Genomic DNA, 27,195 nt, shown 5'->3' on the forward strand with positions numbered 1-27,195 from the left:
TGGAGGACAACAAACTGCAGGGGGCAAGGGTGACCAGGTCAGAAGCTGCAACACTAGTCCAAGTGAGAGATCATGGCATCTTGGATTAGGATCAAAGCAGTGGAAGTGAAGTACAGGATATATAATCCTAAAATCCCGCACAACTTGCTCATGAAGTAGATGCAGGATATGTGAGGGAGGAATCAAGAGCTGTATTTGCTTAACCTGAGTAGCTGCATGAATGGTGGTGCCAGCTACTAACATGGGACACTGAAGAGGAAATGAGCATGCGTGCTCGCTTGCTGATGAAAATGATCCACAGGCGGTACTGCATAAACATCAATGTGCACATAAATCACCCACAGGTCTTGTTAAATGCAGATTCTGACCCAATAAACCTGAGACACTGCATTTTTAACAAGCTCCCAGGTGAGGCTGATGTTGCTGGTCCACAAACCTCACTCTGAGTAGCAAAGTCACTAAAAAACAAGAGAAAGAAAAAAGGAAAAATCAAAATTGTTATTAAAGTGGGGGTAAGTGAAATCCAGAACACATTGGGAGGGACTGGTCTAGAGTAGTTCTCAAACTGTGGTTTGCAGACCAGCAATGTCAGAACCATTCAGAAACCTATTTAAAAAGCATTTCCTTGGCACGCCAGACCTTCTGAATCAGAAACTGGGGGTATGTCTAAGCAATGTTTTAACAGACCTTCCAGATGGTTCTGATGCATGTGAAAGTTTGAGAAGACCTAGAGCAGCAATTTTCAACCTTTTTCATCACATGGCACACATAAATTATACAAAAATTCTGAGGCACATCAAAAAATGGTATATTTTTTTGCTGATCTGACCAAGAAAGGGTATAATTTTGATTCATTCACACCGGACAGCTATTGTGCTGGCTGTCATTTTTTTAATTGACAATCTAAGGGAAGAGAGGTCAGTGCCCCTGACTAGAGTTAGGTATTGCATGTTTTAAAAATTCTTGGAGTACACTGGTTAAAAATCACTGGCCTAGAGGAAGAGGGCTTTGTCCACTGAGTGGTGAGATGACCTTGTGGTAGGTTGATTACAAAAATTACCACAGTTCTTCACTTTTCCCAGTATTTACCTTTACAATGCAACTTTGCAGCACCTCCTGTCAACAGTGCAGTGTCCTCCCCCCCCCCCCCCCCCCCCCGAATCTGCCTGGCCTATGACTTTGCTAGAGGCAACAGAATGAAGAAATGATGGTGTCAATTCTGAGCGCAGGCTTCAGACTTTGCATACTCTGCGCTCTCCTGGACCTGTGTGACCACCTAAACAGGTTCAGGCTAACATGCTGGAACAGGAGTGACCAGAGCCCAGTAAGTCTAGCCTAGGCCATCCTAGATCAGCAGACCTACGAACTGACTGAAGACACATGAGAAAGCCTGTCAAGACCAACTGGGCAGTGTCTCTAATAATGTACCAGAGGTATTGTTTTTGGTAAACACGCAGGGTTTGTGTTTGCCTGAGCTTGGTGGTGACCAGAACTGCCCAGCCAATATGAAACATTGTGTGGTAGAGAGAAGTGGGAGATTTGAGGAGGAAAAGGTGGGAAATAGCCATTCATTATACCAATGAGCAATACTAAAGAAACTTGCCTGCTAAGGTATAACATATGAATTGAGGCTGATTGTTTTTAGGGTGACACTGATCTACAGTTGTTGATCTCCTCCAAGAACACTTAGTATATTGGCACAACTGATGAGCTCAGTTCATCCAGACTGAGGTCTTGCTAGGTAATAGGTTAGCAAACTCTTGTTTGCAGGACAAATCTGGCACATGGCTTGTTTTTATACAGGCCACAAGCTAAAAATTGTAACATTTAAAAAGTGTTGTAGAAAAAAAACCAACTATACAAGAGTATGCATGGCCCATACCCTAAATGGGAATTGAACCCACAACCCAGGTGTGTGCCCTGACCAGGAATCTAACCGGCAACCTTTGAGTGCACAGGATGACACTGAGCCACTCCGGCTGGGTTATCATAGTAATTTAATCAGCTAACGTGTCAACTGTACATAGGTCTAATAAGCTGAATGTTACAAACAGACCCATGCTCTGAATCCTGATGGAATCCAGTTTGTGAGGAAGAAGCCCTCTCCCTGTACTTCCCATCTCTGCTGCCATTGTTGGGGACAACGGGGCTGGTGACGACCCAAACCAGGTTATATGCGGTTTCTAGCAGCCTAAAGCACCTTCTGAAAAATTTATCAAGTCCAGGATTGTACTACTGGCTGACTCAGGGTGTCCACAGCCCATGCTAGCAGGGGACTGCATTATTCCCCATGATGGAAGAATTCCCAATAAGTATGGGACGTAAGCTTACCTTGCATAAATAAATCCTTGCCCCTCTATACACTGCCCATCACTGCTACAAATTCGATAGGTTAGGGAAGCCCTTAGATGGGCTCCCCCAAGGGCTGAGGTTGAACCTTAGACTAGGAAGAAAAAGTGTAAAAAATTCTCCAGGCATGAACCTGAGGATTAACGTATGAACAAGTGCAAATGCTTGGTTGCATTTCCTTTATACAAGGAAAACAAAGTCACAAAAAACATTGAATCTGAGATAAAATATCTCATGGACCTGAATTCAGATGAACAATAGTATTAAGCTACAAGCTTACAGTGGAGCTCCCTAGAAACAAAAAACAGGTCTTAGTTAATTTTTAAAAATCTCTATCACCACCCTAGCTGGATTTGCTAAGTGGTTAGAGCATCGGCCCATGGACTGAAGGGTCCTGCATTCGATTCCGGCCAAGGGCACGTACCTCAGTTGCAGGCTCCCAAGCCCTGGCCGGGGTGTGTGCGGGGGACAACCAACTGATGTGCCTCTCGCACATCAATGTTTCTCTCTCCCCCCTCCACCCTCTGAAAAGCAATGAAAAAAATATCCTCAGGTGAGGATTAAAAAAATCTCTAGCACCTGTTCATCCATTCAGTCAGTGCTGTAAACTCTTCCATATGTGAAAGACAACAGAGAAGGGATACAGCAGTACACATACACATACACATACACACACACACACACATACACATACACGAGTTGCCAAAGAACTTGAAGACTGGTAACATTTAGTAACCAATTGCAATTTGTGATACATGCTCTGAAGGAGTCCAGGGTTGAGAGAGCAAGTAATGAGGGGAACACTAGGAGGAGGAAGAGGAGGCACACTTTGAACAAAAACCTAGTTTAGCCAGGATGGAGTTCAGTTCCCAGAAGAAAAATGCCATGTATGAAGGCTCAGGATCAGTAGGAAGCAGCACCTCCATAGACCTGAAGCAGCCTCGTGCGGTCAGAGCATAAAGGTGAGAAATGCTCAAGATGGACTGGAACATGTTTAGGCAGATATGTAAACCATATTATATTGGATTGTTTGCTTGTAGTAAATATTCTAATAAGAGGAAGTTATTAAAGGATTTTAAGGAAATAAAATGAAAAAAATTAAAACGTATTTTAAATGCTACACCAAGAATGGACAGAGGTAAAGGGGTGGATATATAGCAATAGGATGGAGGCAGGCCTATTATGGTGGTACAGGTGAGATGCCAGGGCTGCCTAGACTGGCTGATGGGACAGGCACATCAGAGATACCAGAAAAATATTTAGTGAACAGGATTTGGTGATTGAGGGGGCTGAAGGACTGAGAAGAATCAAAGATTTGGAAACTTGGGGCTTGAATACATAAGATGATGTGATGGTACCATGTACTATGATAGGTTTTCATTGTGTTTAACTGAAAACATCATGTAAAATCAGAATCTGGAACAAAACAGCATTCTTTTATAAATAGACACTTCTCCAAAGAGGACATACAAATGGCTGAGAGACATGAAAAACTGTTCAACGTCACTAATCATCAGAGAGATGCAAATTAAAACCACAATGAGGTATCACTTCCCACCTGTCAGAATGGCTGCCATCAACAAATCCACAAACAGGTGCTGGCGAGGGTGTGGAGAAAAGGGCACCGTAGTACACTGCTGGTGGGAATGCAGACTGGTGCAGCCACTATGGAAAGCAGTACGGAGTTTGCTCAAAAGATTAAAAATTGACCTGCCATTTGACCCAGTGATCCCACTTCTAGGAATATATCCTAAGGAACCCAAAACACCAATCACAAAGAAGTTATGCACCCCTATGTTCATAGCAGCGCAATCCACAATAGCTAAGATCTGGAAACAGCCCAAGTGCCCATGAGTAGATGAGTGGGTAAAAAAGCTGTGGCACATTTACACCATGGAATACTATGCAGTGTAAAAAAGAAGGATCTTTGCCCAGCCGAGCGTGGCTCAGCGGCTGAGCATCGACCTCGGATCCAGGAGATTGGGGTTTGATTCCCGGTCAGGGCACATGCCCGGGTTGTGGGCTGCAGCCCATCAATGACTCTCTCATCATTGATGTTTCTATCTCTCTCCCTCTCCCTTCCTCTCTCTGAAATCAATAAAGATATATTAAAAAAAAAAAAAAAAAAGAAGAAGGATCTTTTATCCTTTGGCACAGCAAGGAGGGGACTAGAAAGTATTAGGCTAAGTGAAATAAGCCAGTCAGAGAAAGACAAGTACAGGATCTCACTTATACGTGGAATATAATAAAATAAACTGATGAACAAAGTGGATCCAGAGACACAGAAGCATGGAATAGACTGAGGGATCTTATAGGGAAGGTGGGGAGTGGTGAGTGGGTGGGGAGAGATTAATCAAAGAACTTAAATGTTTATAAGCATAACCCACGGACACAGACATTGGTATGGGGAGAGCCTGGGAGTGGGATGGATGCGGGGTGGAGGGAATCCATGGGGATAAAAAAGGGGACATCTGTAATATTCTCAACAATAAAGATAAACTTAAAAAAAAAATAGATCAAATAAATAAAACAGCATTCTTAATACTTAATAACTATAACGTTATTTCATAATTTTAAAGTATGTTCCTTGATCAACTAGTCTTCCAGTTTATCAATTTCTGAACTTACTAAAAATTATCAACATCAACTTTAGATTGTCATTTGAAGCCAGTTTCCTACAGTCTTTGTCCTTTGGGTAACCCTGTCTTCTTTTAGTTCTTGGACTATTTCAAGCTTCCCTTTTGCCTTTGGATCTTTACACATCTTTTCCTTTGATAACAACAACTCTACACCTACCTGTTTTCTGGATTTCAATTCAACCATCACTTCCACCTGAGATTAGACCCCCATTGTATGCTTTTATAGTAAACTGTACTCTCTCCAGAGAACGCAGTTATATACATATACACACACATGCGCGCGTGTACACACGTATCGCAGCAGGTATTCCAATTTCTGTTAACAAAGAATGAACATGGTAGCAAGGCAAATTGAAGGCTAAATTTAGATTTAACCCAAGTTCTGCTGCTCACTCGCAATCCTACGTCAGACTGTAGATCTAGAGCAATTTTTATCTCCAAAACAGGATAATACATAAATATAGCCACTTTGTGTATAAGAACCACCAATGTAGAAGTGTGGCAAAGGTTTTTCATTTGTTTTTAGTAAGCTTAATGCTACATAACTGCATTTTTCTGAAGACAGAAGGCAAATAATATACTCTTCAAAATCAGATTAAAGAGCTAAGATAATTAAAACTGAAATGCAGCTCACCTGAAATTCAGTACTTGTGACACAAGTATATCCTTATTTTCACTAAAATAATTTAACTTGAGAAATTTATCAGCACTATATAGGAAAATTTCTGGATTCTTGTTTAAAGTGTTACTGTTTTATTTTTTTCTTTTGTTGATTATACATTTTTTTACTGGCAGATCAGATAAACAAGTATATAAAGGAAATATTTAAACCTTTTGGCAGAAGACAAACTGTGCAGATTAAAACATCTCAATTTAACCTGAAGTAATGGTTTTGAATCATACAAATTTTTAAGAAAAAAAATAAAGACTATCTAAACAGATTCTCCTAGCGTATAACACATTTCCAGAATAACTCTCAAAAAAAAATTTCAAAAATACTCATTGACTACTTTAAAAATGTCAATACCATATGGCTTTATGAAATAACTTCTAAAATTATATATTTTTATTTAAAAAGGATCCCAAGTTTTAAATAAACTGCTAGCAATAACATTTTCACTTAAAAGTGCATATTTCTGAGTGTGAGACATACTTTTTGAACAAATAAATTTTACAAATTTTTAACATAAAAAAACAATCACAAAATATTTTTAAGGGGGAAAGGAGTTTTCACCAAAAGTCATCTTTATATAGATTTCAGTAGATGACACTGTTCCTTTTTCTTCTTCTTTTTATACTATCAGAATTCTCAGTGAGATGCTTTGGCAGTTTTAAAACATGTCATGGTCTCTACCAAAACATACTGACATTAATGATGTCCGTGGAGATGACAATTGCCTTGATGGCTCAGTGTGAATACACACATTACTGGGCTGGTTCTCCAAATCAGCAGCAAAGGTGCTCTCTTCTCTTACATCAAGAGTTTGTTCAACTGAAGCTGGCTGGAGTGGAATATTATCTACAGCTTTGTTGGCATTACTTAAGTTGCTAAGTGTGGTAATATCACCCTCTTTGTCGAGAACACCAATTTCGTCTTCTATTGTAACTATATCTTCAGTTTCAAATGTTTCCAAAGGAGCCAAAAACTGACTGTGTAGAGGGCCGTGAGGGCCAGCACTGTCACATTCTCCACCCTCCTTTACTCCAGAATCCTTATCACTGTCACTGTCGATGGTAATTACCACTGGGGAACGTGAAGCATTATCTCCATGGTGCTTCTTATGCTTCTTCTTATGCTTCTTCTTTTTCTTTTTGTGATGTCTAGTTGTATCGGTAGCTTTCCCTTCATAAATTATCTCTACACTTAGGCTCCGGGTCCTCCTTTTCCTCTTCTTGTGTTTTGTCTCTCTGTCTGATGATCGGCTATCTGAAAAACTGTCACTCTCATTTTTATAATTTCCACCCAATTTTGATGAAGATTTTTGGCAATGACCTTCCTTTACTTTAGAAGTAAACTCACGAGATGGTTGAGCCACTTCGTTAGAACCCTCCAAATGCCGTGTCTTGTATTTTCGTTTCCCTCCAGGCTTTTCATTTCTCACCCGGTCAGGCCCTGTAGATGCAGTCTTCGACCTATTGCTAGATAGGCTCCTTGACCTGTGCCTTTCATAGTAGTAATATTTCCTTTCACTGTGATTATTTCTTTTCCTAGCATTTGTTCTTTCAGAAAAGGACTGAATTCTAAATTCTGGACTTGAAGATTGTCTGGAATAATGAGCTCTAGACAGAGTTCTCCTCCTGTAAGATGACTCATAGCCATCTCTATCCTTGTTTCTACTGTAGTAAGTATACTCCCACTTATATCTGCTTCCATAATTATTCTTTAGATAATAATGATCTTTAGTTCTGCTCCGCGATCTTCTTTTACCATGATCACTGCTACGAGATCTTGATCTGCTTGTGCTTTCACTACTTAGAGAAAGAGTTTGGCTTTTTCTTGACCAACTACTATCTCTAGTTCTCGATCTTTTTTTGTCTCTTCTGTTTCCAGGCTTACTACTCTCCCTGCTTCTGGATCGTTTTCTTTTGATTCTTTTCTTCCCATGATGCTTTTTATGATTCTTCTGATCATGCCCACTTCTACTCTGGGAACGTGAATCTGAACTTCTAGATCTTCCCCTCCTTCTGTGTCTGTGGTTATATGGGGAATATACTCTGTCTCCTCTGACAGATGAGCTCAGGTCTCTGGGAGAGGACAATGATGTAGATCGTTTCTCTTCCTTCTTAGATTTGATTCTTGTACCAGAATCACAATGACCTTTATTTATTTGCTCATCCTTTCCAAGGACAGAGCGTGGAGATGAACATCTACTAACATCACTATCACCAGAACTGTAAGATTGCTCTTGTTCTTGCGTCTTCACAGTCTCCATTTTCTCATAGGAGCCTAACTCCTCAGAGTCTGAGGACAGTTCAACAAGTTCTGGGGTCCTCTCAGCTAGTGGTTTAACAAACCCAACAATGACACAATTATCTGAAGAAGAATCACTGTCATTATTTAGGTCCTCATTGGTTTGTACTCCTTGTATCTGAGACATGGCTCTTCCGGCTACAAGTTCTTCATCTGAACTATCAGAAGTATTTAAAAGGGAAGACATGACAGCATGTACTTGCTCTGAGCTTGAGTAAGATGGCCCTGGAGTCTCATCATCCCATGGTGCCCGACTAACAGTGGCTACATTCATATCCATCTCTTGGGTCTCAGCTTCATCTGGAGATATTGTTATGACTGAAGAATCAGAATGGCTACCTTCTTCATAGGAAGGAGCAGGGCAATCATAATTAGCATGTTGATCAAAGGCTGCCATGTTAAAAGGAGATCGAGCAAAACTGATGAATTCATGTATAAAATGCTCAGTCCGGTTAAGTAAAAATGGCCTTAAATCAGACACAAATGCCTGACTCTCCAAGTCATAGCGAGTAACATTACTCATGATGATGTGCTGCACTATATTCACTAAAGATCCATGAGCTCCAAAAAGAACTGTAAGTTCGCGTTTTAACCAGGGGACCAATCTGTGGAGACAAGCTGGATTTCTACGGAAAAATTCAGCTGAAATATCCCTGTAGCGACCACCATCTTCAATATTTCTAACGCGAGCACCAGCTCGATAAAGAGTTCTCCTAAAATTAATAATATCCTGTTCTTGAATTTTCCGCAAAGATCTTTCATCTGTAGAAGTTGGCCTCCTTGGAATCTGTCTCATAAGTTGAGAAATTTCACCATCTCTAGGTCTTGATGAAATGCCTAACCCTTCAAAGAGTACTCCACTATCTGGTGGAGTTGTTGTTCTTCTATTTATGGTACTACTGGGTGAATAAACTGAAGCATTTCGCTCTCTTGTCATAGTTGTACGATAGCGAAATCGTCGACCATCAGGGGTAGCAAAAGAACCATTATATGAAGGCCTCAGGACGTACTCTTTGAAGTCATCTTCTGCCCTCACAGAATGGAAAATAGAATCAAAGGGCTGTTTACATAGTGGACATTCAGCTTTGTTTTTAGACCACTCCTGTACACAGCGAAAACAGAACTTGTGTAAACAGCGATCTAAGTAAGACACATTATCAAATCTATCCAAGCAAATAGGACACTTAGAATCAGGAGATGCATCAGCGGGTACTGTCTGTTGCAATTTGCTAGTGCCAGCTTTAGGTGAAAAGTTGTCCATTTTAAATTCCTTAGCTGCTGATGCCATTACCTGTAAAAGGAAAAATTTACATCAGTAACCTGGTAAAAGAGAAATGAGTAAACTTGAAAAAAATACAAATAATGACTCTGAAACACACTTTGGTGAAACCAGTTCATTATCTTTGTAATATAAAGGGGCAATGTCGCCTAGTAACGCAGTACATAAGCACAAGCTCAAAAAACAAATTTCCCGAGTTTGAAACCTGGTTCCATACCAGTAGTGTGACTGCGTAAGTTACTATTCCCTATGCTTTAATTTCATCTGTAGATCACTGCCTCACAGGGTTTGTGAAGATGTAAAAAGCCCCTAGAAAAGGGACCTAATACATAGTAAGCTCTCAAGTATTATATAATATTCTACTATTCTTTTTAAAAATAACTTGAGAGAAATATTTGATATATACAAAAAGGTACAAAGAAAAATATTCTGAGTATACATGTATCCACCACTCAGATTTAACATTTTCTCATGGTTAATCCAGATTTTTAAAGATACCCTCCTATCCTCCTTTAGAGAACAAACAAAAACTCCAAAACATCAGTCCTCAGTTGGTGTTATTTCTCTGTATGGTTTTATATCTTTCATATACATGCCCCAAATAATATAGACTACTGATTTGCTTTATTTGTGGTGTTATATATGCACCTTTAAAAAGAGCTTTAGTAATAACCTTCTATGGTGACAGGTGGTTACTAGACTTATTGTGGTGAACACAAATGTTGAATTACTATATTGTACACCTGAAACTAACATAATATTGTTTGTCAACTATACTTGACTTAAAAAAAAAGTTAGTGTAATAATTTGCATACCAGAAAGTTTACTTGTTTAAACCAATTCTGTGGTTTTTAGTGAAAGAACCTTTCAAACACAAAAAGGACTTTCCGTGAAAATTAAGTGAAATACTAAATGTGAAAGCACTCAAGGGCAGTGCGTGGCTAACAGCAAATGCTCACTAAATGTTAGCTGCTCTCATTTTTATTACTACACTATTGTTACTACGCTCTTATAGTCAGTTCATCACTGATTCCTTTCAATCCCCTTAAAAAGCCTCTTAGCCTTTCTATTAATCCAAAGTCAGCTATAAATCTTGAATTATCCTTTCAGTCCCTTTCCCTTATTATCTTTTCCACAAAGATCACTAAAATCTTAAAGATTAGTTTTGTTTTCTTTAAATTCATCAGTTTATATTACCCATAACTTACAAAATGAATTAGCCAGAGCTGATACCTAGTTTGCATTTTAGCTTTATTTTATAAAATCCCTCTTTAGCTGCATTTACACTAATCATTTTATACATATTAAATACTAGTTTCTTCCTTTATGTTTTCCTGAACCTATTATTCATCTTTCTCTACCTCCTCTATTCAGGAAGTCCCACCACTAGTCAGCCAGTCATATTAGTCAAATAATAAAACTGTAACTTTCTAAATAACAGACTCATTGGTTATATCAAGCTCTAACAAAAACAAAACCCACAACAAAAATTTAAGATTGTGAAGTATTTCATCTTAGATTTCAAATTAAACTTGCTCATCCAGGGCATCTTAACTTTCTGAGAGTAGTAACTTAGTAGGGACTCAATGCTGAACAATTTTCTTCAAGGGATCCAACTATTTCTAGTCTTCTATTTTCTACAGTGGAAATGCAAAAATCACCACTATCCTTAAGAGAACAGAATGATAAATATAAAACACCAATTGTTTTCTTGTTAACATAAACTTTGAAACCTTAATATTATATAAATTTCTCAGCATTCCTTCTGCTTCTATTTTTTATTCTCCTAATCAGGAAAAAAATTAAATAAGTAAATAAAAATCTTTAGGATAAGAGACAGCGTGCATGTGTTAAGGGAAGGAGTGAAGAGCAGAGAGGGAACTAGAGAGGTTATCAGAAAAGCTGGACTGAAGACCAGGTGCCACTTAAAACTAACTCTGTAAACTAGAAAAATCCACATTAACTGTGGACTTAGTTTAGTCCATCTATATAATGAAAGGATTATTAGACTTTTAAAAAGACCTGTGAATTTCAAGTTAACACATTTGTTTTAACTTTTTTTTCTTTAAATATACCTTTGATTTCAGAGATAGGAAGGGAGAGGGAGAGAGATGAAACATCAATGATGAGAGTCCTCATTGATTGGCTGCCTCCTGCATGCCTCCAATTGGGGATTGAGCCTGCAACCAGGTCATGTGCCCTGACTCGGAATCAAACCGCAATCTCCTGGATCCTAGGTCGATGCTCAACCTCTGAGCCACACCCAGCTGGGCCTGTTTTAATTTTTTACTTATTGATTTTAGAGAGAAGGAGAAACATCTATTTGTTGTTCCACTTATTTATGCATTCATCGGTTGATTCTTATTTTTTATTGACTTTTAGAGAGAGAAACATCTATCAGCAGCTACAAAGAATGGCATTCATCCAAAACACCAAACAATGGTAATGAATACAAATCATCAAATTAGGAATTTACTTCTTCAAAATCATCACTCAATAGTACTAAAATTTAAATATTTGCTAAGATACAAAGTAGAATTACCATATGACATAGCAATCTTACACCTATCTGTTCAAGAGAAATGAAAAAGTATGTCCACACAAAACCTGGTAAGCGAATATTATAGCAGCATTTGTCACACAAACTCAAAAGCAGAAATAACCTAAATGTCCATCAACTGAGGAGGATAGATAAGATGTGGTATATATCCATACAATGGAATATTTGGCAATAAAAAGGAATGAAGTATTGATACATGCTACAACATGGATGAACCTTTTCATTATGCTAAATAAATAAAAAAATCAGCCACAAAAAGACCACATGTATGATGCCATCTTTATAAAATGTCCAGAATAGGCAAATCTATAGATGGAAAATACAGGGTTAGGCAAAAGTAGGTTTACAATTGTTCGTATGGAAAATAATACAATAATTAATAAATAATACAAGAATAAACTGTTTCATGTACTCACAACTGTAAACCTACTTTTGCCCACCTCTGTAGATTGGTGGTTGCTGGGGGTTGGGAGAGGGATAAGGTTTCTTTCTGGGATGATGAAAATATTCAATTTGATCATGGTTGCACTCTGCAAATATACTAAAAACTATTGAATTATATATATTTAACAGGTGAACTTTATGAATGAAACAAAGCTGTTTAAAAAACACAAAGTAAGGCATAAAACAGGGATGGCTAGAGATAAAGATTCTGTAGGAGGAGTTCTGGGTTTAGAAAGCCAAGGTGGACATGAGGGTAAATTTAGTGCTTTGGGTTCTAGAAGTTTGTGATAAAGGTTTCTCTAGCTCTCTAGGAATTAGGACTTCAAATTCATTTCCCCACTCAGAGAATGAGGAATGATCCCATTTCCTTAACTGCCTCTAAAATTCTAAATAAAGTTTACCATCTTTAGGATAAACTGATTAAGCCAATCCTTCCCTTCCCAAATCTTCATATTACATTTGGAGTGATATTTTAATGCAGAGCCAGGGCTGAGAATCAAAACCACTTAATAGCTGTGTGATCTGAAAGAAGTTATTTAATTTTTTTAGACCTTAAATAACAGTACCTACCTGAAAAGAAGGGATACATTCCACGAAAACATTTAGGATAGTGTTTGGCAAACATTAATACCGTTTCCCTATGTTATGTGAAAATAAAGTTACTTCTGGTAGTTTTCATCACCGATAACTTGTTATAAAGGGTCCAGAGAGATGACAGTCTAAAACGACTTATCTTTGTACTTAACATTATTGTACTTAATATATCTAAGCAAAGTAGTTAAAAAGGGTTCATAAGTGGATAAATTAGAAATATACCCAAAGGATTTAAAATAACCTGGGTTCTACCTCTTGTGACCTTAAAGAAATCACTGTACCTCTCTGAACTGCAATTTAATAAATTCCAAAAGATCACATGGAAGACATAGGATCTACTGACCAGATCCTATAAAATTTAATTCCAATTCCAGCAATAAAAAGAAGCGCTCGGGAATCTTTCCCTTCTAAAGCCACCCATTCCAGACAAGCATGCTTGTTTCAGCTGACTATCTAGTTTTTCATGCCACTGACTAAAACCAACCCCCCCCCCCACCACCACCTATTAACTTAAATCTTGGGTAGCTCTTTCTTAACTTAATGTTGAAAATCACCTACCAAAACTTCTATTCACTTTTCCCCTTAAATCACTGTTTGCCTCATCTCAGCACTGCCCCCTTCCAGTATAGGAATGAATCTGCAGCCCACGAGGAAAGCTACACAGACTGAATGAATGAGCCCAGCCCACAGTGTATACAACACGGCACAGACAGCTCCAACAGTCACAGCGATAGTCGTTTCCTTGGGTTGCGAACCAACACCAACCAGGATCTAAGACAACCACCATGTGCATTACATAATCACAATGAGCTAAAATATCGTTATTCCCATTTTACAGACAGGCTCAGAGAGGTCAGAGAATCCATCCAAGGTCACACCTCTGACAATGGAGATGCCAAGATTCAGACTCGCTTCGTGTTGGATTTTCTCCTCCCTGGAGACCAAGGTCTTTCCAGTTCACGGGTAGGCTCGCGCAGCCCCCCTACCCGCAGCGCTCCTTGGAAACGCAGCCCTCTTCCGCCCACCCGGGCAAATCCACAGGTGCGCCGCAGGTGCCGTCTGCCCGCCGGGGGCCCGGACGGCCTCTCAGTTCCCTACTCTATGGACCTCCCTCTAGACGGGAACTCCAGCTCGGCCAGCCCTTCCGACCCCCGCGCCCCATTGTTCCCGATCTCACTCACCTCGGAGAAGGTCGGCGAGTGCCGGGCTGGGGCACTGGTGGCAAGCTCCCGGCGGCCCAGGAAGCCAGGTCGGTGACGGCAGGATCCGCGAAGGCGTACCCGGCGACTTCTCCGCGGGCCCTCCGGAGCGGGAGCATGCGGGGGCGCTTCACCCTCCTCGCGAGACAGCGGAGACCCCGGCGGCTGTTGCGACCCCTGTGACGTAAAGCGCTCATCACCAATGGTAGCTTGGAGGCGGCGGTAGGAGCAACACCCACCCAGAGGCTCCGGGCGCGTCAAAACAAAACACCCGGCCTGCGTGACGCCTGCGCAGAAGGGCGCCGGGATTGAGGGCGGAGCTTAGTGCGCTCGGCCCTTAGCAGCGCACCCGCCGCGTACCAGGTGCAGGAGCGACTAGACGTTCCCAGGCAGAAATCGCTACTTTCGTTACGACTAATCTCTGGGGTTACAAAGGCAGAAGCTTAATGTCGCTCCTAACTTACCAGGAAAACACGATAACTAGCTTGGTCTCATTTGAACCTCCCCAAACTTTGCGAGGTTACTAAAATTATCTCTAGTATATAAAGGAACTGAGTTACATAGAGGTGAAGTGACTACCTCCCAGGAAATAACACCGAGACGTGAATAGAATCCAAAGCCAGAACCCAACCAGTATTCTATAGTCTTCAGAGAGAAAGATCTACTCCAGTCGAGATAAACAGGGATTACCTTGATAAAATGGCCTTGAAATCTCCACAAAACTTAACGGCTTTCTGTCAAGCCTACTTTCCCCCTTCCCCACCCCCGAAATCAGAATTAAAACCCTATTTTTAGAAGATATGTGAGATGTGCCGTGAAAGAGCGTCTGAGCCTAAAGCGGCCCACTGCCGCAGCCTGCGCTCTGGCCTCAAATGTGAGCGTCCCAAACATTCTAGAGCTGAACTTGGTACAACCGCCACGTGCCAAACCGTCGTCCTTTAGCGTAACATTTGATACGTGCTAACGTTCTAAGCACATAATAAACGCTCAACATACACTTGTTGATTGGCAGGTACATTATGCCGGAGAACTGGTGCCACGTTATTTCTTCTCAGAAGTTATCATTTACATCAACAAGTCACTGAGTTACGAAAGACTTTTGTTTCTTCAAGAAGGGCTCAGTTATCAGGGATTCCCACAACGATTCGTCACTGTTACATAAAAGTGGGTGGTATTGTTTGAGCCAACGATGACTATACGAAAGACTATCAATATGATGTGGGAATAGATGCGAGAGGAAACGTTAATTCTTTCAGCGTTAGACGCCGGTGTAATATTTAACACATAGATTAGTTTTCCAAATAAACTTTTAAAGGCACACGACGGAACATTACCTTGCATTAACACTGCACTGCAACTGAAAGAACCGGTTAACGAGGTACGCCTATCTCTCTAAGCGGCAAAAAAAAAAAAAGGCCATTTTAAAACATTTTCTAGTCTAATCCCCTCCCTGAAAGGCGGGCTAGGCCCGCGATCACGTAAGCCCGCCCCCAGCTCCGGGCGGAAGAGGCCGGCCCCGCGATGGGAAACGCGCCTGGAGGCGAGTGGGCGGGCATTCGTGCCCGGATGTAAGATGGCCGCCGCCGCCGCCGCAGCCCGACAGCCGCCGCCCCGGAGGTTACTCTAGGGCCTGCGGGTCCAGGCCGTTCCGGCGGAGCGCCGTAGCCTCCTTACCATGAAGCCAGTGAGTCGCCGCACCCTGGACTGGATTTATTCAGTGGTAGGTCCGCGGTCGGGCGAGCTCTACGGTGTCTACTCCCTAGGCTGGCGGGCGGAAGGCCCCGTATTTCTTCAGCCCCCAGAAACTCTCAAACCCATTCCTGAATCAAGCATTTCACTCCCTCCTCTCGACTCCGCCTCTTCCTGGAGGACACGCTCTTCCGCTCCTTACGTAAGGACAGTTGGGCGGACTCGCCTCCGGAATTCCATTTATTCGTTTGTCGCTGTAACTTCCACCTTAGCAACGTACTTGGCAACCAGTGGGGGGGCGGGGCAGGAAGGCGGTACTACTCAGTTAAGTTTTTCGCTTTTACTCCCTCTTTCATTTTCATTTATTTACTTTTTTAGTTGCTCCTCGCGATCGTATTACTTTCCTGGGGATATGTCATCTATGCATCGACAGTAGCTGCTCGACGACAGCTAAGGAAGAAATACCCAGACAAAATCTTCGAGAATGAATGAAAATTTGTAATTCTTCTAGATTTTATTCTATGCAAATGCTTCTTTATCTCATGCTTATCTGACACGTCTAGATTTAAAGTAAAATCCATAATACAAAGTTTCCAAAAATTTTTTTGCATAGTCCTTTATAATAAACCGCTAACATGCTAACTTGTCAAATACTTTTAAATTCTCATATAACAAAGCAACCCAGACCTGATGCCTTTGAGTATCAGATCGTATATGGAATGACATATGCTTTTCAACTTAGAGTTTCTAAAATACCTCTTTTAAAATGCCTCAAAAAAGCCACCGTTAAAACAAAAGTGTGTGGAATTTCTAGTCTATTTATTGCAACATTTCATTCTGTTGCATACCTACACAACAGACTAGATTAAGTACTATGTAAGAAAAAAGAAAACCTATCATGTGACTATTTTTCTATGTCTTGTTTTCCAAATCAAGAATGGTCAGGGCCCGGCTGGGCATGGCTCAGCGGTTGAGCATCGACCTAGGATCTACGCAATCAGGGTTCGATTCCCGGTCAGGGCACATGCCTGGGTTGCGGGCTCGATCAGTGACTCTCTCATCATTGATGTTTCTATCTCTCTCTCTCCCTCTCCTTTCCTCTCCCCGAAATCAATAAAGATATATTTTTAAAAAGAACAAAACAAACAAACAAAAAAATGGTCAGGAAGCCCGGCCAGGCGTGGCTCAACGGTTGAGCATCCACCTAGGATCCAAGAGATCTGGTTTGGTTCCTGGTCAGGGCACATGCCCCTGTTGTGGGCTCGATCCCCAGTGGGGGCTTGCAGGAGGCAGCTGATCAATGACTCTCATCACTGATGTTTCTAACTCACTCTCCCTCTCTCCCTTCCTCTCTCTGAAATCAATAAAGCTATATTAAAAAAAAAAAAGGCCAGGGAAAGGTAATTCCTCATGTATCTTTTTTTTTTTTTTTAGCATGTCCACTTTTTACTTATTGTTAGATAACTCAAAGTCTTAAACTGTATAGTGTTTGGGAAGAAACAGACAACACATATCTGAGAGTAAACTTTATTAAAGTTACTTTTCCAGAAAATATATTCAGTAAATATGGTAATGTAGCAACAAAACTTGGGCTCATATGCCTTAGAAATTGTAAATTAACCTTCAATGATGTTGATCAGGAAATTTTTTCATTGGTGGAATTACTTCTCCAGTCTCCAAAATTGTATCACCCTAGGAAAACAAACATGCATTAGAAGAAAAATCTTGTCTGCAGAGGTATATCCGCTCAGTCAGAACTCATACCAAAAATCTAGTTCAGCTTTGGCATTCACACTATAAAGGGACTTTAACAAAGCAGAAGCTGTCTAAAGATGGGAAACCAATATTCAGAACCTTAAGGTGGAAGTGAAAGAACGGGGAAGTTTCACTCAAACGAAATAACCAGAAACGGCATAAAAGTGGGTCTTCACAGAGTGACAAAGGAATAATGTTTATTTGCAAGGTCCCCAAAAATAGAAGCAGTTCTTGAAAGAAGTTACAGGGGAACACCTTCTGCTCAATATAAGGAGGTAATATATTCCCAGCAATTAAATGTGTTAGGCAATCACCAGTTTACCATTTGGCCCAGAGAGTAGAGACAGAATGCAAACTTTGCCTGAGTAGCTGGTTCAGGTGTCTTCAAACCTAGATAGAGTATGTGTAGTAGAAAAGGTATGGGCTTTGGAGCCAGAACCAAGTGGTGAGAATCCTGGAAACTCCACTGACAAGTTATATAAGATTAGGCAAATTACTTAGCTTTAGTTTTAGCTTTGTGTTTAGGATAGCAGATTCTGTCAATCTGTCAGTCCATGAATGAATGGGTAGAGTAGAATTATCCGCCATCCCACCCCTGCCATTTCCTGACCTAGTACTGCTCAGGACTGTTACCTGATGAAGAAATAAACTTTTTAAGTTTAAGCCATTATACATTTTGGGGATAATTTATTACCATAGCTAAGATTACCCTAACACAGAAATTAGTATTCTGAAGTGGTACTAATGCTGCTGTAATAAAAATTGAACCACATGGCACTGGCTTGGCAGTCTGGACAGGTAGCTGGAAAAAAGTTATAGTATGTGTTTAACTACTAGCTGCCTTGGGAAAGTAGAAATAAAAATGGAGAAAATAAAATTCAGAGCCTTTCAGGGTTGGAAAATCAGATTGTTTCTGAATCTAAATAGTAAGGATTAACACTGAAGACATGCTGAGAAGCCCAATAACCTCAGTAAACAGAGGGATGCAGCCCTTTGTCAAAGATCAGATTGAAGTGAAGATTCTGTTTCAGATGGCCTCCACATAGCTGCCACTGAGTTGAGAGGCAGTTGCATGAGGACAAAGAAAGGAGAAGACTTGGTAACTATATAGAAAGCACAGATGCATGTGGGACTGACTAGAAGCAAATAGACTCCTATCAAGTATTTTTCATTTCATGCCTACCAAACGTGGGAACTAGATGGTCAAAAAAACCGAACAGATAGACAACAAAAGCCTGTGAATGTTTGAGCTTAAAATAATGTCTGGCACTCAACCTTCTGTGAGCAGGAGGTAGATTTAAAAGGTTGTAGGACCCTAAGAAGGGCATGCTTCCCAGTGCCTGTTTTAGATGTGGTCTAGGTTGATAATGGAAAAGAAAGACCCCCTGTACAGAGCCAGGGGCCAGGAAGAACAATGAACAAAGGTGTTACTTCCAGAAAACACAATCGGTGTCCATTCAAGTAACTCCCATACACAAGGGTTAGGAGTCTTTGTAATATCTGAACACAATTTCAGAATTACCAAGAATCAGTGAGTGCTCTGCTGTCTAAAATTCCACCACCAAACAATAGGTATGGTGGTGGCTGGGGGACAAAGGATACACTTAACTTGCCTTTTTAGTTCATTGATCCTCAAATCTCCAAAAGAAGTCACATCTAAACCTGACATACTATTATGCATCATCTGGAGATCTTGGATTTGAGGCTAGTTATAGTGATGGGATGGGACTTTGGGGTTTTCCCTAGGGAAGGAATTGTTATATGTGTGGGAGAAGGCAGCAAAGAGCTATTCAGACTAAAAGGATGGGCTGTGGCATACATTCCAGTCACAGGAGGCCGGGAAATATAAAAAAGCACATAGCTATTTACAACAATGAGAATGAGTACTGGCCAACAGGATTTAAGAGAAGTGATGTAAGCTACTTGTATGTTTAGGCCTTAAAATCATCCCAAGATGTCCAGCCCTGTCTTCCCCCTAACATGATCTTGGAAGCATCATTCTAGACAGTCTTACTAACTATAAGACAGGAAGATCACATGCTCTACATTGTGATGTCGATAAGAAACTGACCTTTGTTTTGTTAAACCAAAGAGATTTGGAGGTATGTTTCTCACTGCTTATCCTATTCTGTGTACAAACGAGTGTTCTTCAAGTCCTCAAATAGGAAGCTTCTTAAAGGGATCAATGGCACAGAAACAGAAAGAACCACAGTGGCAAAAAATACAGAAGTAGAAGAAATGCTATGGAAGTATTATGTGGTCTAATGAGAACCTTCCTTTTTTTCCTATGAATAGTAATGGCAAAATAAAAAGATAATAAATATGTAAATGGAAGAATACATAAATTACCCAACTGGTGAAACCAGTAAGATAATTACCTATTTTGAGACTACCTAGGCCCTAACATACATCAATGATAATGAAATATAGAAGAAAGCCCCTACAATTCCTAAAGCAGATTTCCAACTGGAAAGTTAGCCAATTTTCATGGTTCTCTCTATAATTCCCTTACGTTGCAGTAGATAATGGGTTATTGGGACTATGTCATTTGACTGAAGCAAGAATCAACACTGAGTTTTGTTTTTCAAAATTATAGAACTTAAGGGGTTGACAACAGTTCATTATCTGTGACTAGAAATAGGATATAACATGTATTTTTCTATGTTAAACAATAACCTCAAAACCAGTACAAATACCAACTGACTACTGTGTAATCTTTTAATGCTGAAAAGACTTCTTTTAAACTAGGATAACAGTTTATATATTCATATTATAAAATTTAAGCACACATTAACAGATTTTAAATTCACAGATGGAGATGTTAAGGTCAAACTGCCATAAGAAATGATAGTTTGAAATAGTAACAGGAATTCAGTTGCTATTACTATGCTCAGGTGTCTGCTCAGGCTCGTGCCTAAGTCCTTAACCCTACATAAAAACAAGACATCTACCTTCAGTTCATTTTAGGACTATAAAGGTCATACAAGATTTATAGACAGGTTGAAAAGAAATGTGCCCACCTCCCATTTTCAACTGTAACTGCTACCTCACACTATTTCTTCCTTTCTTTTTTAAACAAGAATATAGAAAAGAGGCACTTGAACTGACAGTGAAAAGAAAGGAACATTTTAGTCAATCACTTGGGGAGGGAAAGGAGAATGAAAAATAATGAAAAAAAGAAAAATCAGATGTTTTAAGACTTACTGGGAATATTCTGGGCTTCCTTTCAACAATGGCATACGGTTTTGTCTGCAATAAGAGTAATGCTGTTAATTACGGTTTTAGAGTTTCTTGTAATAAAAAAAAAATCATATCCCATATGTTTAACTTAGTCCCAAATTTTTACCAAACTCCAGGCTCATACAACCATTTACTCAATATCTCTACTTGACTGTCAATAGGCACCTCAAACTTAACCATGTCCAACACTTAACTTCCCCCAGCTCCTAACTTGCCCCTATCTCGGTACATGACCCTTTCATTATCCCAATTAAGTAGGCTAAAAATTTTTACTGCTCAACAGATCCTGTTGGTTCTACCTTGAGACTATATCCTAAATGTGCTTCTCACCACCTCTAGTACTACTGCCCTTGTCCAACCCTCTATCATTTTTCAACTACATGTCCTCCTACAGTCTAATCACACTGCAGGCAGAGTAGAGTGATTCTTTTAACATATGTCGCTCCTCTGCTCAAAGGTTCTTAATTCTTATAGAAAAAGCCAAAGTCCTTGCTACTTCTCTCTCCTTGTACTATATTACTTGTACTGTGGTAGCTCCTTTGCTATTGGTCCGAACAGTTGGGCCTGCCTGAGCCTCAGAGCCATTATACTTAATGCTTCCTCTACCTGAAATGCTTTTCTAGTTATCTGCTTGGTCCATATCCTCATGTCATTTACATTTCTCTTCAAATAGCACTTCCTCAGAGAGGCCTAATTTAAAATTCTCTAGTCTTTTACCCTGCTTAGTTTTTCTTCTCCAGACTTATTGCCTCCATTTTAGACCTATTTATTTATTTATTTATTTATTTATTTATTGCCAGTCCCCTAGACTAGAATAAACATTTCATGTGGGCAGGGACTCGTCTGATTTGTTTACTGCTGTATCCCTATGTTTAGAACAGTGCCTTGAACACAGGAGGAACTAAATAAATATTTGTAAAATGAATGTATTTATTAAGCATATATATATTCATGAAATACCAAACCAAAAAACTTAGAAGATTACTGGCATGATGTAAAACTTGGAGAAACAGAAGCCAAAAGCAGGAGAGAAACTTAGAATACAATTAGCGGACATTAAAGTGTCTTTAAAAACATTTTATATAATACAATGTGAAAACATTAAAATGTCCTTTAAGAACTCTGACCAGAGGTAATGAGACATTGAAATGTCACCAGAGAGAACGTAAAATTCAGGTAAGCAGTAAAGGTGTTAGCTGAAGCAAACTGGCTGCAAGGGTTATTAAGGATGTAGTCCTACCCAAATCAAGAGAAAACAAGGTGAAAGAGAGGCCTGGGGATCTCTACTGACACAAAACATTTAACTAATTATGTTCATCTTTGATTCAGGAAAAATCACCTGAAAGTACAAATCCCTCAAATAAACAACCATATTAATGTCTTGAATTGCTGACCCAGTAATTGCAGCTTGTTAAATTCGCTTTTTAGGACATAAGTGTCTTTTCAATCCTAGAAAAATTTAGTTAAATATAGATATGATGAAGTATATCAAATCCAGAGTATAGGCAGGTGACTGTCAAATTTAACAAGTCCCGAAAAAAATGGGACAATCCATATATCCTGTTATTTAGAATATTTGCAATGTGTAAAACTATTAGAGGTTTTAAAATATTCGCTTTAGGATTCTAGTTAAAGTGGATTTACATTTTACTTATTCAGTTGTCTATCATCTATTACTATCATTATTTATTTTGATGCTCAAATTGTCCCAGTGATAGTCCTTTCAAGCTGACTCTGTGTCCTTTTGTTATAGTGCCATCATTCCTTGAACAATACTTTCTGGTACAACAAGCTCATCTTGTATTTTCCCTGCCTCAGCCCTGGACCTTGCCATTTCTCCAAAGAGCCCTGGATCCTTTCAGTGAAGAATTTCATTTAGAAAATAAGACCAGGCTACTAGATGTGCTAATTACCATAAGACAGTTCTGCCACCAGGCGCTGTCAGTGGACAGAGCTAGGGAATATCCACACTTACATCTATATTTACTTCTCTATCTATCAATACATATTAAAAACCACAAGTTCACACCTATACTCCCAATTCCATTCCAGTAGCACAGGGTTTTCTCCCTTTCCATATGTGTAGCTCCCGTTTCTGACAATGGGAATCCTGGGGCCCACTATCATCAATATATGTACTTATTTGACCAGTGTTCCTATATATAACCAATCTCCTGTCACGATCACCACACTCCAATATAAATAATCTCCTCACCTCATTCGGGTTCTGACATCTTACTATGTGCTTCCACCTCCATCATTACCCCAAACCACCCTTCTTCCAATATCCTACACCAGGTTGCTGCCACTGCTACTCTCCAAACAGGTCTACTCACCAGTACCCTACCCCCTACCCCCACGCAGCCACCCACTCAGGATCTAACACTCCTCAGTGGGAAAAAGAATGCCCTCCTACTCTGTTTGGGTTACAACACTCCATGCTGGGCAGCTACCACTGCTCTCCCTTCCTTGCCACTCCAGAAATGCACTCCTTCCTCACCCTGCCTGGGCTCCAACACCCTACACAAGGCAATCCTTAGCCTTAAAACATGGCAACTGGCTCACTTCAATCACCACATGCAAGATCTTTCCATGAAAAAGTCCTGGATTCTAAAGAAAAAAGTTGTGAAAAATCAAATAGAATAAAGAAAAGGGAAATGGGATGATGACAAAGATAACCTTTGACTATTTTGAATTTTACCTTATACCAGACCTATGCTCAAAAAGAGAAGTAGAAATTCTTTTCTCCCTTCCTACTCATGATCCTGAATCTATACTAGTATTATTAGATCAACTACATTCTGATCATTTAAACACTTTCTTTGAGGAAATGCATTTCAAGTTGTAAGCAACTAATATAAAGATTAACTTTTTGAAAAACCATATATCACTTAAATTTCATTAAGCCTTTTACCTAAAAGGATTCAAAGTAGTTCAAAGTCAGTTTCAAGTGGCAGATTATTTCCACTAAATAAAGCAGGGTAAGAAAGATGTTGAGCGGTTTACTGAATGCTCTGTCTGGGATTTGTCTAGGGAAGGTTTCACTGAACATCTTATATCAGTTAAGGGGAAATAAACATTTGGCAATAAGGCATACCCACATAAGAAATGATTTTGTACAATATTAAAAATAAATTCTGAAAAACACATATTTAAGACATACTTACATTCACATGATATTTGAAATAATAATGCACAATCCACGCAGGTATAAGTACATGAGTAACAACAAGGACACTGTGTCGATATGTCTTATAGATCTGAGAAAAAAAACCATACACAAAATAAACAGATAGCCCATCTTTTTGTGGCAGGAAAAAAAAATCAGTGATATAACAATGTCATGATTATTTTAAAATTTCTAAATGCTACAAATTTCTTTATAGTCTATAGCTACCCTCAACCATTCAAATATTTTTCTAAACATAGGGCCTGCCAGGGGATACCTATAGTGCAGGGCAAATTGCATTAAGACAAGTAGCATTTTGCATGACTAAAGTAAGACATAGATCTTTTTTTAAATACTTCTAGCCCTGGCCAAGTAGCTCAGTTGGTTAGAGTGTTGTCCCAATACACCAAGGTTGTGTGTTCGATCCCCGGTCAGGGCACATACAAGAATCAGGCAATAAATGCACAAATAAATGGAACAATAAACAAATCGATGTTTCTCTCTCCCCTGCCTCTTTCTCTCTCGAAAAAAAAAAAAAAAAATCAATAAAAATATTTCTAAAATATCTTTACTATTATAAGTTTGTTAAAGATAAAACATGGCATAATAATGAAAGAATAATTTTAATTGATTTAACCAGAGTAATCAAACCTACAGAATTTTTCAGGTAAAGTCATCTCCGTAATTTATCAATTTCAGATACCAACAACCAACACCACTTGCAACATTCTAGGTGGGAAGCAGACAACCTGAGCACACTCATGCTGAAAAAAGAGTGTTTTACATACTTGGGTAGGAGTGTTCCAAGATCACTGTGGGATGCCTTTATACTATTTTAAGACAAAGGCAAAAGAGAGCTAAAAAAAAACAATGGAACTTTTCCATGGCAGCCAATTTGACTGAAACACACCTATTCTTTCAGGGAAACGATTCTAAGTTGTTATAGATATGATTGTGGAAGAAAAAATTAAAGTAAGGTAAGATGGATTTCAACAAGTGATTATGTACTGCTTTACATCACTAGCTGATGGGAGGGATGTGTACTTCCAACCAGCAGCTGCCGAAAACAAGTAATTTCAAGGATACAAAGGGTGAGAGAAAGGTTGAATTAGAGTTTAATTTCATCACCATAAATAAGTATCTAATACCACTTTCTCAGCAAAATTTACAACAGACTTTGTAGCACTGTAAGAAAGTAGATATACATAAACTTCAGTGTGAACTTTAATTCCTAGCTCTATGATCACAGGTAAATCACTTTATTTTTGTAGGCCTCAGTTTCCACTCATTTAAATGAGAATTAGGAATAGGTTTCTACCTTATAGGAGTAAAGAATTAAATAAAGTAAAACATGTAAAATGTTCAGCAAAGTGCCATGCACAAAGTAAGCACCCAAGTGTTACTTATTATTATCAGCCAATGTTGTAGCTAAGTGAAAGCAATTCTGAGATACAGTGTTTATCACCCATAACTGATGTGCTTTAGTTAATGACCTCAAGAAAACGTCCAGAAACCCTGAAAATAAAGACACCTCTTAAATGAGTAATTTTCTGTACAGCAAGGTCCAGGAATAGCATTTTTTTTTAATGAAAAGGTGTGTTAAAAGTACATAGTGGTAGTTTAGAAAGGTGGCTCTTGAATATGACCATTAAGCATACCAATAGGACCCTGTCTATTATGGTAATCAAATAGGAGCTGTACTATCAGCTCACAGTGCCTTGTGGTAGTGGGCTGTAGTGTTAGTTGGTCTTCTATAACTTCAACCTGAAAAATCAGACAAGTGTCCTCAAATACTAAAATAATAGAATTTTAACTAGTGAATCCTTGGCTATCAGTCTGAGAAAAGATCTGTACAGTCAAAAGAGAACCAAACGTGCAGCGTGCTGTAAAACCCAAGCAAAGATTCGCCTCCTCCTCCCACTAGACAGCAAAGGGTCACGACTCTCCCAAAGCCATACATGCTCCTGGACTCCTGAGTCCCAGCTCAGGGCTCTTGGGGCAAGGCAGCGTTCTGGCTAAACCTAAGTCTCGCTTGAACCTGACCCTCCCTCGGGGAACTATGGGGACTTGCGGGTGCACAGCGATGTCAGTGTCCTTGGTGCGGCTCCAAGGAACAGGCATCGCAGCACACAAGCAGGGGGGCACGGAGGTTTGTGCGTATGGGGCGAAGGAGGCCCGTCACTCACCAGGTTCTTCCAGGGGGCCTGGTCCTGCAGAAATTTATTCCAGAATCTCTCCAAAGGCCACACCCTCTGAGGGGGCAGCACCGGCTCCCTGGGGCTCAGCTCCTGGTCCTTCAGCCATCGCCTTCTCAGTTCTCGCAGCTGCTGCAGCCGCAGTTTCTCGTCTGGCGTGTACCCTGTCATGTCGCCGCTAGTACCCAGCCCGAAGGAAACGGCGCGTCCCCGAAACAGGGTATCGGCACTTACGCGCGCTCCCGCCGGGCCGAGCGACCTTGCGAGGACGCCTGGGAGCGGCGCGCCGATATGACGCCACTCTGGTCCCTCAGCAGCGGCACCAATCGCCGCGCGCTGGCTGGGCATGCGCAGAGCCTGCACCTGCCGCTCCACGTCCGGCTAACCTGCCAGAGTGGGGGAGGAGCGCTTTAGGGAAGGGAGGAGGGGAAGAGGCGGCGGAGAAGGAAGAGCGGGAGTGCTGGGAGCTGCGGGGTGCGAGTAGGTGATTCACTGAATGTGATTTCCAAATGTAAAATTCTTTACTTGCCTTTCCCACCTTGGAATTCCTTTCCTTGTGACCTAGAGTCTGTGGATTCGACTCGGCAATCCCACTTTTAGGCCTCTGTCCCAAAGATACGGTGGTAAAAATATGAAAAGAATGTGCAGGACTATTCACTGCAGCAGTATTTATAATAAAATGTTGGAAATTGCCCCCAAATCCCTCAGTAGAGATCACTGGTTGAATAAATCATGGTACAACAGCACAGCGATGTGCTTATATAACGACTGGATTGATCTCTAGAATATTATTAGGTGAAAAAAGCTAAGGGGAGAGAAGTGTATATAGTATGTTTCCTTTTGTCCAAAAAGGTGATACAAATAAGTATCGGTATCACATAGAACAATTATAATAAAATAAAGATACTAAATATTATACATGTTTGATTAAACTCTAAAAATAATGGAAAGGAAATGATTTTTTTAAATGTTACCTATGGGGAAGAAAGGGAATAGGATAGAGGAGACGGGTAGAAGCAAATTTCTCTGAATATATCTTATTTAATAGAACTGAGTCTAGAACCAGGTAAATATTCTGTATTATCGTAAAACAGTTAAATTTACAAAAACAG

General features: G+C 40.0%; 3 protein-coding genes across 3 annotated transcripts; 1 reads left to right on the top strand and 2 right to left on the bottom strand.

Annotated features, from left to right (window-relative positions):
* Nucleotides 1-5,718: 5,718 nt before the first annotated feature.
* Nucleotides 5,719-15,860, bottom strand: TOPORS (TOP1 binding arginine/serine rich protein, E3 ubiquitin ligase). The gene is made up of 3 exons (XM_016222982.2): nt 15,710-15,860; nt 14,018-14,212; nt 5,719-9,250 (listed from the first exon to the last, which is right to left on the bottom strand). Exons 1-3 carry the CDS (start codon nt 15,710-15,712, stop codon nt 6,320-6,322), a joined length of 3,129 nt encoding a protein of 1,042 aa, XP_016078468.2. The 5' UTR covers nt 15,713-15,860; the 3' UTR covers nt 5,719-6,319.
* Nucleotides 15,607-16,325, top strand: TZMP1 (transition zone microprotein 1). The gene is made up of 2 exons (XM_087822741.1): nt 15,607-15,755; nt 16,103-16,325. Exons 1-2 carry the CDS (start codon nt 15,711-15,713, stop codon nt 16,214-16,216), a joined length of 159 nt encoding a protein of 52 aa, XP_087678867.1. The 5' UTR covers nt 15,607-15,710; the 3' UTR covers nt 16,217-16,325.
* A 910-nt stretch (nt 16,326-17,235) lies between these two features.
* Nucleotides 17,236-26,314, bottom strand: NDUFB6 (NADH:ubiquinone oxidoreductase subunit B6). Its single transcript, XM_016223068.2, has 4 exons — nt 26,075-26,314; nt 23,887-23,979; nt 20,684-20,728; nt 17,236-17,416 (listed from the first exon to the last, which is right to left on the bottom strand). Exons 1-4 carry the CDS (start codon nt 26,252-26,254, stop codon nt 17,348-17,350), a joined length of 387 nt encoding a protein of 128 aa, XP_016078554.1. The 5' UTR covers nt 26,255-26,314; the 3' UTR covers nt 17,236-17,347.
* Between the last annotated feature and the right edge of the window lie 881 nt (nt 26,315-27,195).

The sequence above is a fragment of the Miniopterus natalensis genome, chromosome 12 (assembly GCF_054644295.1).
Source record: "Miniopterus natalensis isolate mMinNat1 chromosome 12, mMinNat1.hap1, whole genome shotgun sequence".
NCBI lineage: Eukaryota > Metazoa > Chordata > Mammalia > Chiroptera > Miniopteridae > Miniopterus > Miniopterus natalensis.